The sequence below is a fragment of the Octopus bimaculoides genome, chromosome Z, assembly GCF_046866305.1.
Source record: "Octopus bimaculoides isolate indiv1 chromosome Z, ASM4686630v1, whole genome shotgun sequence".
Taxonomy (NCBI): domain Eukaryota; kingdom Metazoa; phylum Mollusca; class Cephalopoda; order Octopoda; family Octopodidae; genus Octopus; species Octopus bimaculoides.
This window is the reverse complement of record NC_142944.1, coordinates 53,979,366-53,996,894: the sequence shown is the minus strand read 5'-3', so window position 1 is coordinate 53,996,894 and position 17,529 is coordinate 53,979,366. Positions and strand designations below refer to the sequence as shown.

The window sequence follows — 17,529 nt, the reverse complement described above, 5'->3', positions numbered from 1 at the left end:
ATATATATATATATATATATATATATATATATATATATATATATATATATGTATATATATATATATATGTATATGTATATGTATGAATATATATATACATACATATATATATATATATATATATATATATATATATATATATATATATATATATATATATATATATATATATATATATATATATGTATGTATGTATATATATATTCATACATATATATATATATATATATATATATATATATATATATATATATGTATGTATATATATATTCATACATATACATATACATATATATATATATATACATATATATATATATATATATATATATATATATATATATATATATATGTGTGTGTGTGTATATATATATATGTATGTATGTATGTATGTATAATATATATTCATATAATATATATGTATGTATAATATATTGATATGTATGTATGTATATATATTCATGTATGTTTGTGTGTGTTAGTGTGTGTATATGTGTGCATGTATGTATGTGTTTGTGTGATTGTGTGCGTGCGTGCGTGCGCGCGTGTGTGTGTGTGTGTGTGTATTGCATTCGAAGGAAATGGATTCAGTTTAAACAGAAAATTATAAGGCAAAATACAGAGTTGGCATGTTTACATTAGATAAGAAGAGTAAAGTAATGTCTTCGTCAAAAACTATATTTAGCATTTGGGAGACGAGAAAACAAAGTTTGGAATTTTTTTTTCTTTTTTTTCTGTCTCTTAATACCACATACTTAAAGGAACCGTTTTACGTTCCTTCACATGCCAAAAATATTCAGTTACCCGAGCAAACGAGTATCACTTGAGATAAGGGATTCACTGGAACCTAACAAGGAGTTGCATGATCCGCCCAGGGTTTTATGCCAACCAGCGAAAGAATCACGTGGATTAACGAAGAGGCCGTTATGTGGTCGACCGACCATCCAAATCGTTATTTGAACCACATCCTTAGCGTCGTAAAGCTAGAATGACACATTGCCAAAGTCTGTCGGGCCCTTACAAATCCTTACGAAAATACGAGTATCAGTGGTGTGGAGAGGTACCTATGGCGTTATAAATAAAGTATGAAAGGAAAATGGAAGAAAGAAAGGAAACCGCTAGATCTGCATCTAGCTGCCACTTTGCCGAGAAACTTAATACTGGTTTCAGTACCAGCGCCAACTCCTCAACTAACAAAGTGAGAGTGAAAGCTAAGATAATCCGTAATTTCTACATCCTTACCTCCACCTTCCGAACCAACTATTAATCACTAGCTTAACTCATTTATTAATAACTAGCTTAAAAGCCGCACTCTGTGTGGATTTTAAAGCTAGCTCCTGCGAAGGGCTTATTGGACCTGCGGCCCAAAACTAAGGAGAGTTAAATATCATGACTATAATACGTCTATAATGATTATACGCCCAGGTGGTGTTTGATCAGCGGTCAAGGACGGATGAGAATTAATCCTGTAATGCAATCATTCTATTTTTCCAGTCCCAATTTGAATTCCAGCTGTTGGCCAACTTGTCCTAAAGTTCTTATCACGGCGTAAAATTAATGAAAACAATGTCATTTATCTCCAACTTGATATCTGACGTCATCTGACAAACGCCAACCAAGATGGCGTGAATCAGCCAAGTTTTACCTGCTAGAAATAGTAACCCAAATGCCTTTAAATCAGATCACAATGCTGGGTGTTCAAGAACCAAATGAAGGGCAGATTTTCAATACCAAGATTTTCCTGATTCCCCGAAGGTTTAATATGTCTATGGAGAACAACTGTAAATTGAGATACAGGGGTCCCAGACGAACAGACAGAATTTCGCTTTTGTTAATATAGATTAATCTCAGTTATTTACTCTGTGTGATGTAACCATAATAATTCTGTAAAATCTGTGTTGGGTTAAAACCTAAAGTGAAATAACTGCACGTGACTTTGCGACTAGGATCTTGTAGTTTCGTTTCTTGACTCTTGGCAAAATACCATAATAATCACAGCGAACAGATTTTAAAATCGCAGTAGTCGAATTCATTCGATCATTTAACTATTCGATAATTGATTTGAATTTCAAACCAACAATAAAATAAGACCGTGTTCTGTGTGGCTTAATATGTAATTATCCTCTAATCTATTGTCTTAACATTGCGTTACTGTCCGGAATTTTCTAGTTTCGAGTATTGTAGTGCTTTATAAATATTGTTATTTAATCATTTATTTAGGCTGACTAAGTAAAATCACTCTGTAGGACGAGTTTAATTATTACGATATCGTTTGTTTATTTCTCCAATATAAAGATTAGTAATATAAGTCAAATATCTATAACTGAACTCCAAATACTACATTATTACCCTTGAAAGATTCTCTCATATAGGAGAGCATAAACATAGATCGTAAAAGACGAGAATCGTCTGTCACGGACGCCAAAATTCCCATATCACGTGATTTTATCCTACTGGAACGCATCAGTGGGAAGCACCCGCATGCCAATCAAATCTCGCTGCTAGAATATCAGCATCATTTCAGATACTGGTGTCGCAAATAGCCAGCATGCTTATTTAAAGTTAATTATTTGCGACGGAAGCAATATTAATTACCAAAATACCAAAAGGTTATCTTTATACCTAATTTAACACGAATTTCTGGTTAATAAAACGAATTCTGTGTTATTAACCTTAAAAGATATTCACATATAGGTGCTTGGTGCATAAGAACACAAACATACATTTTAAACTGGTATAAACATAGACAAAGATTATTATATGTATGAATATATATACGCGCGCGTGTGTGTGTGTGTTCACACACATTATATATATATATATATATATATATATACACACACACACATCATACACACACACATGCATATATAGTAACAACACAACAATGGAAGAAACAAAAAATTCACACACGAGACGGGACGTTGCTAATTCCTCGTCAGTCATTACCCAAAAGACCATTATAGTTTCACGGTTTTAACGATAATATTGTTCATCTTTGGTGGTGTCAGCAGCAAGAATCTGGTGGGAATAGCGAACGTACGTTGGAGACAGTGATGGAAACAAACACGACAGATGTGTGACTATACACACAAAGTAAAATAAATATACATTATACAAACAAAATAAGGCCGTACGTCTCTAAGACGAGACGAATATATGGGTAACGCAAAGGAAAGGAAAATATCCTATGGGACTGGAAATGAAAAAAGGGAGCAGAAGAATAGTATTATCGTTAAAGGCGTAAAATTGTAAGGGTCTTTTGGGCGATAAATGTCGAGGAATTAGCAACGTCCCGTCTTGTGTATATATACGCGTATTTATATGCATACATACGTACATATTTATACATTATTTCTAATACTATAACGACTACTGCTATTTGTCATTTGTTGTAATTCTCCTTGGTTTCATTCCATTGCAGGTGAAAGAAAGCGGAACGAAACAGTGCTGCCCTGAAACAAAATCTAAAACTACCAAAAGATATCGATTTACAAAAGATGACCCAGACGACTCTGAAGCATGCCAAAGGATAATAATGGAGGTTATGAAAGAACGTTTAGTGACATCAAAGATTTCAGCCCTGAAAGGTCGTCTGCAGATGTTGACATTAATGGTAAATGATTGTGAAGAATATTTGCGACAAAAAGAGCAACTCCGTTTACGGCAGAAGCAAAGGAAAACTATATTTCAAATTATTTTAGTGACAGTTGTCATTAGCATGATATTATTTATTCCATTTTTGTACAGTCAACTGTAACGTAGCACCGGGTTCAGTCCCACTGCGTAGCTCTTTGGGCAAGTGTCTTCTGCTATAGCTCCCGAACTAACCAAAGCCTTGTGAGTGGATTTGGTAGACGGAAACTGAAAGAAACCCGTGGTATGTATATGTATGCTTGCATGTATGAATACATGCGTCCATCCTCGCACCACTGTAACTTACTGGCTCAGCAAAAGTAACCCGAAAGGATATTTACCAAACTTTAAAAAATTAAAAACCGAGATCGATTCATTTGGCTAATAACTTTCAAGGAGGTGCCCCTGTACGGATGCAGTCCAATGACTGAAACAATTAAAAAACAAAAGATACATTCATCGGCCAAGCATGATCTTGGCTTCACCGCCGCCCGCACCACATCTTATTTTCCTGTATCCTGACTTTCATCAATGTCTGTGCCTTAAGGCTTCCACTTTACACGCCAGCTCAACTTAACTTGTCCTTATTAAGCGAAAGACAGCTGTTGTTGTTTGTATTTGTAATCGTGTAACATTTTCTCCGTTTTCTCGTTTTTTTGTGTGTGTGTCTCTGTTGTCGCACTTATTCACTGATTTCTTCCAAAAATTTAATGCCCATAGCTTAGATTTTTGGAGCTAACCAATTTTGAGCAGTCTCAAGTGTAAGAGACCGAAACTGTAATGATGATTGGAGACTTGACTGATAAAAGAAAGGCACAAATGTTCCGTCCTGATTTTTCCTGTCCGTCTTTGTATCGTATATCTGTCCATATGTTCTTATTATCGTGTTACGTTCTTATTATTCCGTTTTGGGAATTTATATGTACATACATACATACATACATACTTATATCATATCATATTTATTCTATTCTTTTCAAATTACGCTATTTGGCAGTACGTTCTGCTATTCATTAATCTGTCATTCAGTTAATTTGTATAAACAGAACGATTGATATGTGTAGATGCTGTTTGTCTTCAGTTTGAATAAGTTATTCATTTTTTTTTTTTACTTTGCTTTATACCACCTCGATGAATCTGATGGGATAACAAAACATTATGATCATATTGTAAATGTAATTTTCATCTAATAATAAAGCATATTCACCCAACAAAGTTATGTATTGCGTGCTTTCTTTTTGATTATGAACATTTCTACTTCCACACAAGGGTTTCTATTTTCGTCGTACAAACACACGTACACACACAAACATACACACGCGCACACACACAGAAATGCACACATACACGCACATAAATATTCACAGATGTGCGAATGCGTGTATACAATGAAAATAACACGACGTATTCACATTTATTTTGGAATATTATCTGGAAAAGCGGATCTTTATAAAATTGTTTCAACCACTTGAAATATTTCAAATTTAGCCTGGGTGTGTGGCTAAAAAGCTTGCTTCCCAACCCTGTGATCTTGAGCTCAGCCCCACTGCACAGCACCTGGGGTACGTATTTTCTACTATGACCCCAGGCCAACCAAAGCTTTGAGAGTTAATTTGTTCTACTGAAACACTATGCTCCAATCACTAATCAATTCTTCCCCCAACCAACCACCTTTTTCATATAAACTTTGCTTAAGGATCCAGAAAAGCCTACGTACAGTATGACTGACCGAAAATGAACCGGCTAAAATATTGCCAGTGGCAACACCCTCACTAGAGAGATATAATCTTCAGAACTGCATGAAGATTGTCATCGATAGTCAAAGAACTACAGAAGAGAAGTGGGCAACGAAGAAAATAAAACTCAAATCCTAAAGTGTTCTTCGGATTGTGTTTAAAGGTCGCTGTCTCATCTGCTGGATTTCTGATTGTAGAAGAGAAAACCCTGCATAGTGGTACAGAAAACATAATCGAGATTCTGCAGAAGCAATTCTCAATTCTGCTTCAATTTCAGCGATTCCAATATGGTTGATCGTGACAGCATCGGTGAAACAAATTCCTAGCACACCCTATCTGATATGTCATTTGGTGCTCCGGGTATCGTAGCAGCTATGAACAAAATTACAAAATACTCAGTTGCGGGCCCCGACAGGTTTCTCATTAGGGTCCTGAAGAAATACCAACCTCATCTCGCATTCCCTTTAGCTATTCTCTGGACGTTGGTAATTCTCTGTCCCAGTTTTCAAAAAGCGAAACTAATCGTTGGCAGTGAATTACCGATACATCTCACCACTCATATCATAAAATTATTTGAAAGAGTGGTGAGATCACGAGTAATTCACTTCCTGGAAAGTAACAGCCTACTTATTAACAACCAGCATAGTTCCCACAATAACATCATTGACGTCATCAAACAGCAACATTAGAATTGTTGTGAATAACTCTAAGCTTCTGAAGGTCGTCGAAAGGGTAGGAGATCGGACAGATCTCCAATTGTATCTGCTCGCTATTATCTAATGCAGTGGTCCGCAAAGGTAGTACTAGGGGTCCGTGAACTAAATTCAAAATTTCATACATACACACATACACACACATACACATAACGATAAGCATATTAAAAGATGTCCGTGGAAAAACTCATTTAAATAAAAGGGTTGGGAACCACTGATTTAATCGATGGAAAAGCACAATATGCATCTAAACGAGAAGTGATTGAATTAATCAACTTCGGTAAAAAGAGGCTGCACTTAAGCTACCATACATTCTAACCTCGTGGCTTCAGCTATCGCTAGGGACCTCGGAGTAACTGTCGATGAAAATTTGAGTTGGAATGCATATATAACACCAAAGTTGGCGAGCTCGCAGGGCGACCTCCTGGATTCTCGGGACTTTCCAGTTTAGCGGTGCTCCTACCATAATCCTTCTCTTCTCTACCTTCACTCGGCCTCACATTGAATACTGCTGTCCGTGTGGTCTCCCTACATAAAACAAAATCTTATAAAAGATATCAATACCGCCACCGCCGCCCCGAAAAAATAGACGACATGACAGATCTTGGTTTAGGGATAAGCTCGAGAAGTTCAAACTTTATTCCCCCAAACTCCAACGCGAGTGTTATATTATGTGTATGATATACAAAATATTCCAATAGCTTTGCCCAAATGATGTTAGCATCAACTTTAAAATTCACCCAAGAGTTAGTTCTTATACCATCCACCCTCTACAAAAACTATGCTCGCATTACACTACAACACTAAGACAGAACTAGTTCACCTTAAGTGGCCCGGCTGTCTTTGACTTCATGCCAAGACAGATTTGGGAAGAAAAAGATCTCACAACACTCAAACGGTTTTTGGATGAATAGCTCCAGCAAATTGCAGATAAACCACCTACACCTGGATATATCTTAGCAATCAATAATTCTTTAATCAAATTGGATGTGTCGACCTAAGAGTAACTATAATGAAGAATCATTAAATATCTTTTCCATGTGTTGTTATTAAGTCAGTCATGTCCTGGAGCAATTCTGGCCGAAACTTATCTCAATATTTCAGAATATATATATATATATATATATATATATATATATATATATATATATAAAGCTATGTTTAGGCACATAAGCATATATTTGTATGATATATATATATATATATATATATGTGTGTGTGTGTGTGTGTGTGTGTGTGTGTGTGTGTGTGTGTGTGTGAGGAACGACCGTGTGAACTCAAAAAGGAGAAATGGTGTCGAATGGAAAAACAGAGGACTCCTTTTATTTAAACGTGTCACACGGTCGAACACAAAATAATTATATCAATGATGATATACAAAATAATGCTATACTACGATAACATTAGTGAATTCGTAAATACCAGTAATGAAGAGACGATAGAAGGCAACCGTATGAAATGAGTAACAGAAATATTTATTATGGCGTTAAAGATGTATGTCTGTGTGTGAGTGTGAATGCGACATATAAGAACATAATCAAAGACAAGCCGTCGTACAAAGAAAAGTATGTATGTGAGTGATACATGTGTGTGTATGTGAGTTATTACAGCAGATAGAGAGTCAATAACACGCGAGCATTTTATACCAGTTCTTAAGTACACTATAGGAAAAGTCTGTATGTGAGAGTAGTTGAGGCTGTGTGTGGCAGAGCTGATCACTAGTTGTGATGTCGTGGCATCCATGCCGGGACGTGATTCTTGTTATACAGATGTTCGTCGTTCGTCGTTTGGCAGAGCTTATCACTAGTTGTGTTTTGGCTTCGATGCCAGGGCCTTGAGGACAGACGTTTATCGCAGGCTGAAATTCTCTTGTCTGTTTATTATCGTGGTGAAGCTAAGTCACCTAACAGAATCGAAGAGAGAGATGTGCCGCGGTGGTTTGGATTGGTGTACATAGAAAGTCGTGTAGACGCTGGTGGAGATTGATGCTGGTTAGTAGTAATCGTAGAATCGTGTTGGTCATGACGATGATGCTGGTTAGTAGTCGTAGACTCGTGTTGCTGATGTGGCGACGGCGGTGGTCATCGTTGGCTGGACGAAGCTGTTGATGTGTCGCTGGCTCGCTGGCTGATTGTTGCTGCTGCTGTCGTGTGGTACACGGAACAGTCTCTAAGAGAAACTGAACCGAGACGAATTTGTTGGGTATGAGTTGATCTATTTATAGCGAATTATCGGCTCCCGAATGCTTCAGAAAAATACTCTATCACGTGACCTTTTTAGGGGCTGTGATTGGTCAGTTTGCGTTCTGGCGGGAACGGTTCGAAGAAGTTGCCGCTTCGAATATTAATCAGTCACGTGATGACAAGGAGATGGGTTCTCTGCTACGCTCGCGTTTGTTTATATTTAAATGAGAAGAATGGCGATAGCAGTTTTGTATCTAATGGCGATAGGTAGCCTTGTATGCAATGGCGATCGAGGTGTTAGTTTCACTACATATATATATATACATATATTTGTATAATATATGTATGTATATATATATATATATACACATACATATATTTATAAACATATATATAAACATATATATATATATATATACACACACACACACACACACACACACACACACACACACACATATATATATATATATATATATATATATATATATATACATATATCCGATGATAGAATCAAGTTACAATCATTATTTTAGACCACCAACACCCTAGAAACAGCTGTTGAACTCGTAAAACTTACTCAACCCCACTTAATTTCTGATATCATTTCCTTTCTGTGTAAGTTGAACATTTTTTATATGTATACATATCTACATTTTTTTGTATGAAATGTATTTAATATTCTTTGAATATCGACTTGCCTAAATTGTTTGGCCTTACATTTACTTCTCTACCTGCTCAAGTTCAAATCTCGTGAGCACTACGTAGTATATTCTATTCAGAGAATATCTGTCTCTAATCTACCTATCTACCTCTCTCTCTCTCTCTCTCTCTCTCTCTCTCTCTCTCTCTCTCTCTCTCTCTCTCTCTCTCTTTCTCTCTCTCTCTCCCTCTCTCTCTCTCTCTCTCTATATATATATATATATATATATATATTATATCTTTTATAGTTTCAGCTTAGAGCTGCGGCCATGCTGATGCACCGATGTGTTGTGAATTTATGGAAAGAAATGACATAAAACTCAACAATTTAGTTAAAAATAGAGACGAGATGTTAAAATATATAAGAGAATTAAAATTAATGCAGACGATCGTTTCGTACAGAGATATAAAAAGTTATGCAAATTCACGATTGAATTGAATTAAATTAAATTAATTAAATTCATTAATTTTACATCAATGTACTCTTCAGCGCAAGAAGTATAAACAAAATTTTCATAAAGAACTTTAGAAAGGAAATAGCAAAATAGAATCTGGAAGATTCACATTTATCCTTATGAGAAAAAGAGATGTGAATCCAGTTAGGTATTAAGTATAACTAAAGGCTACAACGGGTATTTGAAAATATAAGTAAAAGAGGTTTCAGGGATGTTCCCTCGATAGATGAGGGATTTCTTTCCATAAATTCACAACATCATATACAAGTATTATTTTCATATTCACAAATTTACGCCTGTAAACTGGCAGCAAGATATGAAGAGTCAATATTAGAAATCCCTTTTGGAAGCCTCCAAATTAAAGCACGAATCTAAATTCAACCTTTTTACCCCTATATATATATATATATATATATATATATATATATATATATATATATATATATATATATATATATATATATATATATATATATATATAGAGAGAGAGAGAGAGAGAGAGAGAGAGATAGTTGAAATTTACAGAAAAACAAAATATATGTGAAGGTGCATGGCTCAGTGGTTAGAGCGTCGAGCTTACGATCGTGAGGTTGTGAATTCGATTCCCGGATCGGGGTGCGTGTTTTGTTCTTGAGCAAGACACTTTATTTCACGTTGCTCCAGTTTGCTCAGCTGTAGAAATGAGTTTCCACGTCATCACTGGTGCCAAGCTGCATCGGCCCCTTTGCCTTTCGCTTTGATAACATCGGTGACGCAGAGAGGGGAGTCTGGTATACATGGGCAACTTCTGGTCTTCCATCAAGCAAACAGTGGTAAGATATTATTCTGGATTTGCTATTTAGAATTTATTGAATTAAACTTTATTTTATTATGTTCATAACCATAAACGACAAGGTTATTATTTTTCATTATTATATTTAGAAATTGTTTATCTCTTTCTGATAACTTCTGTTAAGACATATCTTGCCATTGTTTCATTCTACTTGACTTACATTCTATAACTTTAAGTTTTTGTATTCAAGTATTACAGAAAAGTATGATATTACATAACATTATTATATGTTTATATATACATGCATATTTCTGCTTCCTTTTTTCTTTTTTCTCCTTCTCCTTCTCAATACCCTTTAATATTATATTAATGTCTTTTTCTTTTAAGACACAAAATATATACTACCTTCTCCTCCCAATGTTGGATAGTGGAATTATTGTTTTATATTTATTAATACATGTGTTTTCTGCTTCCATTTTTCCTTCTCTTTTTCTTTTTCATTTCACTTTCTCAATACCCTCTGATATTATATTAATCTCTTCTTTTCTTTCTTTAAGACATATAATAACATGTACTACATTCTCCCCCTATGTTGGATTGAGGCCTTCCATGACCGGCTCTTTTTGTATATTTGCTATCAGTTAAACGTTTATAGCCGTTATCTCAACATCTGTTTCTAATAGGTATATCTTTACTACCTCTGAAGAGATTAATCTTATAATGATTACTGAATCGAAAAAGCTGTCAGAGATGTTGTCATATTTCATAATTAATTTATGATTTTATTAATTACCTCTCCATTTTCTCCTTAGTCTTTAAATGAATATATATATACATATATATATATATATATATATATATATATATATATATATATATATATATATATATACGACGGGCTTCTTTCAGTTTCCGTCTACCAAATCCACTCGCAAGACTTTGATCGGCCCGAGGCTATAGTAGAAGACACTTGCCCAAGGTGCCACGCAGTGGGACTGAACCCGGAACTATGTGGTTGGTAAGCAAGCTACTTACCACACAGCCACTCCTGCGCCTATATATATACATATATATATATATATATATATATATATATATATATATATATATATATATATATATATATATATATATATATATATATATATATATATATATATATATATATATATATATATATATATATATATATATATATATAAACCACGGTTTATATCGTTACCTTATAGTTGATCACCTCTATAGATTGGTAACTAACCAGTATTTTCATTGGATTTATAATCCCTTAATGAGGTTTATAACCTTTACTTGAATTTTTACATACATACATACATATTTATATATATATATATATATGTGTGTGTGTGTGTGTATGTATGTATATACATACATATATATACACATATATATATATATACGTATTTACACAACGTGCGCGCACGCACACACGCACACATACGCGCGCACGCACGCGGACACGCACATACACACACACACAGTTCCCAATAGGACGGAAATTGTGCTGAGTGTCACTTAACGAGTGATTTTCCTCTAAGAACACATTCAGCTAAGTCGTAATTATCCACATAAAGGACGTCAGGAATAAGAGATTGAAAACCTTTCGTATTGGGAGCAAATCTATATACAAAAAATAGATTCATGGAAGAGATTAAGGCCTTTTAAAGATCACGGAGGTACTAGAAAGCGTAGTAAAACCAGAAGACTATTAATAAATTAGAGAAAGAAAAAATCATATGAATAAAAAGTACACCCCTTTTCATCTGCAAGTTATTAATCAATAATATATTAATACGCTTAGTTTTGTTTGTTTTTGTACGTACGCGTGGTGTGTGTCACACTTACTTCAAAGAAGTGAGTGACAAATCGAGAGAGGGGAGGACAGAGAAGAAATAAGAGAAAAAAAGAAGTAAGAGAGAAAGAGAGAAGTAAGTGGTGATGACGTTCGTTTTGTGGTTTTAAATGTTTCAGAGGAAGTAAGAGAGAAAGAGAGAGAGATAGTGAGAGAGAAGAGAGAGAGAGAGTGAAAGAGAGAGAGAGTGAGAGAGAAGAGAGAGAGAGAGTGAAAGAGAGAAAGAGAGAGTGAAAGAGAGAAAGAGAGAGAGAAAGAGACAGTGAGTGGTGACAGCGTTCGTTTTGTTTTTAAAGTTGATACATAAATACATATACACATTGTTAAATTAAAAGCGGGAGAGAAGAGGGACACAGGGGAAGTGAAAGTGAAAGAGAGAAAGTGAGAGAGAGAGACAGTAAATACATAAACACAGCAAATATTGGACATCACATTCGCTCTACATTACCACACGAGAATAAAATTGACTCAGAAGTGGCTGAATACTCCACAGACATACATATCATTAACGTAGTTCTCAGGGAGATTCAGCCTCACATAGAATATGACAAGGTTCACCTCTTTGAATTACAGCTACAGCTCATTTTGTCTAGCTGGGTGGACTGGAGCAAGTGGTTGGAAGAACACGAAAAAAGATCCTATATAGGGGCAGGAAAATCTTTTTAGTCTTTAGTATCACTATGGGTTTAATCCGGTACTAACAGTGATATTTGTGGATCTCACAGATCTGGAGGCTGTTGTTATGAAACTGAGGGAGAATACAATTATTTCATCTTAGCTTTCATTGCTTATACTAAACACAAGACATTTTTGCCTTACGATATGGAACATTTCCTTTTCTTTCACTTAAAAAATGGCACTCCGTCGGTTACAACGATGAGGTTCCTGTTTATCTGATCAACGAACAGTCTGCTCGTAAAATTAACGCGCAAGTTGCTGAGTACTCCACAGACATGCATACCATAAGGGAGATTCAGCCTCACACAAAATGTGACAAGCTTGGCCCCTTTGAATTACAGCTACAACTCATTTTGACTAGCTGAGTGAACTGCAGCAAGATGAAGTAGAGTACCTTACTCAAGAACACAGCGCGCCGCCAAGAATCGTACTCTTGACTTTACGATCGTGGGCCGAATATCCCTAACCACTGAGCCACGCACCTTCTTCACTCTCTTAACCGTAGAGAAAAGGAGTGAAACAATAGAGACAGAGAAAGGAACGCCCCAGTCATTTAAAATGACAAATTAGACTGAAATACGATCGATCTTTTCTAGCTTCTTTACTTTTAACAATGAAGAAGATGGAAAGACATTTAATAATGAATAAAGGGAAAGTCTTTCAGGTGTTTACGTTTTTATTCTGGGAGTTCTAGAACGATTGAGTGTTAGTTCTCTCTTCTTTCCCCGATCCCCGGTACTCATTCGCCTTCTTTTATAGTTCTTCGTGTCTTTTAGTTGGGAGGGAGGAGACCAAGTTTTTTTACAGGCACGCTTAACGTTTTCTCTACAAACTACAAACAAGCACCCACTCCCTTTCTTTTTCTTATACAAAAACTAACGCAAATTTCGAACGGGGTACAGCTGTGAAAAGAGCCCAGAAAAATGGGTAATACTCCCTACAAAATAGGCGGGGGAGAAAAGGTGGCTACACGAAATAGCCTCGGGCCGACCAAAGCCGCGTGAGGGAATTTGGTAGACGGAAACTGAAAGAAGCCCGTCATATATATATATATATATATATATATATATATATATATATATATATATATATATATATATATATATAAAGTTTTTTTGGAGATGTACTTGCATAGCAAGTGACCTGATCTGAGATTGTGTGCTGGAACGAAAACAATTGCAGCGTGGAAGGTGTTAGGGTTAGGGTTAGGGTTATAACACACAAAGACCGTTAGATTCACTTCAACATTTAAATTTAATTTGCCAAAATATTTTCGTCGCTTTGAGACCGTGACCTGTTCACTGACAAAATTAACTCAGAAGTGGCTGAGTACTCCTCAGACATGCACATCGTTAACGTAATTCTCAGGGAGATTCAACCTCATACAGAATGTGACAAGGCTGGCCCCTTTGAATTACAGCTACAACTCATTTTGGCCAGCTGAATGGACTGGAGCAAGATACACCTTCAAGAAGTGGGAAGAAAATGAAAAAAGCAGCATGGAATTTTGTCAGTGAACAGGTCGCGGTCTGGTAGCGACGGAAATATTTTGGCAAATCAAATTTAAATGTTGAAGTGAATCGAACTGTATTTCTGTGTTTCTTAAATGGCTTATAACACCTTCCACGCTGCAATTATATATATATATATATATATATATATGAAGAATAAGGAGAAAATGGAGATATTATAAAATACTATTTATTAATTATAAAATATGACATCTCTGACAGCTGTTTCGATTCAGTGATCTTTAGATAATTAATTTATGAAATTAAAATCATTATAAGATAAATCTCTTCAGAGGTAATAAAGATATACCGATTAGGAATACATGTTCAGATAACGGCTATAAACAGTTGACTGATAGTATATATACAAAAATAACCGGCCATGGAAGGCCTCAATCCAACATAGGGGGAAAATCTAGTATATATTTTATGTTTTAAAAAATAAAGAAAAGAAGAGATTAATATAATATTATGGGGTATTGAGAAGGAGAAAAAGAAAAAGAAGAAAAACGCATGTATATATAGATATATAATAATGCCATATAATATCATACTGATACCCTATAATATTATATTAATCTCTTCTTTTCTTTCTTTAAGACATATAATAATATATACTACATTCTCCCCCTATGATTGATTGAGTTCTGTAACCGGCTCTTTTTGTATATAAGCTATCAGTTAAACGTTTATAGCCATTATCTCAACATGTATTTCTAATTGGTATATTCTTACTACCTCTGAAGAGATTCATTTTATAATGATTATAATTTTATAAATTAATTATCTAAAGATTACTGAATCGAAACAGCTGTCAAAGATGTTGTCATATTTTATAATTAATAAATAATATTTTATTAATTCCCTCTCCATTTTCTCCTTATTTTTTAAATATATATATATATATATATATAGATATGCAGGGCAGGGAATCGTCAATTAGTAATAAAATTAATAATTAACAATTTTGCCGGGTAGCTCAGTATGAAAAAACCTTTTCGGTAAAAAACATCTTCGATAAATTATAAATATAAATTATAAAATTATAAATTATAAATATATTTATGATTATAAATATATATATATATATAAATTCAGAAGAGTGGTACAACAAGGCACCAATATTTACTGGAATATTTATAGGGCTTTATTTTGCTGGAAATTAATACATTCGTATTGAAATATTTTTCATTGATATATATATATATATATATATATATATATATATATATATATATCAATGAAAAATATTTCAATATATATATATATAAACCACGGTTTGTATGGTTACCTTATAGTTGATCACCTCTATAGATTGATAACTAACCAGTATTTTCATTGAATTTATAATCCCTTAATGAGGTTTATAACCTTTACTTGAATATATATATACATACATATATATATATATATATATATATATATATATATATATATATATATATATATATATATATATATATATATATACATATGATATTTTTATGTGTGTGTGTGTATGTGCTTGTCTCCCCCACCACCATTGTTTGACAACTAAAGTTAGTGTGTTTGCGTCCTCGTAACTGTTCGGCAGAAGATCTGATAGCATAAGCACCTGGCTTACAGGGAATACGTCCTAGGGTTGATTTCTTCGACTAAAGGGTGGTGCTCCAGCATGGCCACCGTAAAATGACTGAAACAAGTAAAAGAATAGCAGAAGAATGTTCCATACCACTAAACCAAGAAGGTTCTTTGAATATGTACGATGTATTTAAAGGTTAAATAGTAATTCCGTTTACGTTTGTGCAACTGAGATATTTTGGTTGGATTATATAGTCATTGGTGTTACCCTTCTTTCTATATTCTGTGTCACAATATAGAAACAGTTTTCATAGCACCAGCACACAATTTACAGATGTTTACATTTTTTCTATTTTCTGTGAATTTTTCAATGGTCCAGCTAGTTGTTATTAATGTGTGTTTGTGTGTGTTTGGAGAGAAGCAGGGGTTTGCTCTCCGACTACTGTGATGCTTTTGATAAGAGTACATCATTTAGGATTGGCATTTAGTAAGTTGGAAGAGGAAATGAGTAATTCAGTATTTGTCATTGTAACTTGAGAATGGGTGGTAACAATGGACATTGAGAACAAATAAAGGACTCCCCATTATTCTTGTAGTGAACATCTTTCATATTTCCTGCAAAGCCGAAACCCCTCTCCAACAATGTTATCAAGGTTCAGCTCCTGAAAAAAGTTCAGTGAAAAACTTCCAAATTTCTTCTTCAGTGATGAATATGTGACTTGCACACTCACTTCAGACTCCTGATGTTTCAAAAACAATAATGGATTATCCTGCATTTGTGTTCACGTTATTTGCTACTTTGCCTAAAACAATATCATCTATGATGATTCAGAAATTTCGTTTTAGCCAACAAGTAAATTTCACTGCGTATGTATATCTAATTAACTTTTTAAAGTTTTGTCGCCTAGCCAAGTTCCAAAACAACTTATGGCTAATACCCAAAATTACGTCCATCTCATTGAACTATGTTTTGTTGGGTGATGAATGATACAATCCGATAATTATTTTCAAGTGGTTGGTTTTGCATAACTTGTTGCTTCTGTATAGCAGTTAGTTGAGCAAAGAACGGCTTTTTGTGCTTTGCTTTCATTCGATAGTCTTATCATTTTGGTATAACCTCCAGTCAAAAAATACTCTGGGATAATTTGTGAACTGGTTTTGCCCTTTTCGGTTTCTAATAGCAAAAGTACTAGAGAAATAAAAAGTGTGACGCCGGTCAATATCATAGGAAAGCCAAAGACAGAATTTAAGCATTTCACCCATGAAATCTGTAATGCAAAACTTCTTTCTAAATTTCTTTGGTTTATATTATGCCAAAACTAGTTGACTTAGCATAGTTTCATTGATATTGTCATGCAGATAAGTATCGGTTGGAGGTTTCCTGCAACATCATTGAAGCAACTGAGGAAGTTTAAATATCTTGGGCCTGTATTTACGAATGATGGCAAACAAGCTGAACGGGATAATAGTATTTGCAGAAGCTGACACAGTAATGCACCTGTTCCAACATTCAACAATCAGAAAAGGAGGGGCTGCTAAAAGAACCAAACTTGTTATCTTCAGTTTGCTTTTGTGCCAATCATCGCCAATGGTTATAAATGCTGGGAAATAACCGAAAGAATACGAACAGGTACAGACATGCGTGTTTTAAATGGTTATAGCTACAACGCCTTTTATATGAAGACAAACATGACAACAGCAAGAACAAATATC

The 17,529-nt window shown here is 34.5% G+C and overlaps 1 protein-coding gene across 1 annotated transcript in view; it reads left to right on the top strand.

The window, feature by feature from the left end:
* Positions 1–4,851, top strand: part of LOC128249596 (uncharacterized) — an 18,670-nt gene extending 13,819 nt beyond the window's left edge. Inside the window, exon 2 of the mRNA XM_052973560.2 lies at positions 3,425–4,851. Coding sequence (XP_052829520.1) covers positions 3,425–3,760 — 336 coding nt within the window. The 3' untranslated portion in view covers positions 3,761–4,851. The remainder of the gene's footprint in view (positions 1–3,424) is intronic.
* The last annotated feature ends 12,678 nt before the right edge of the window (positions 4,852–17,529 follow it).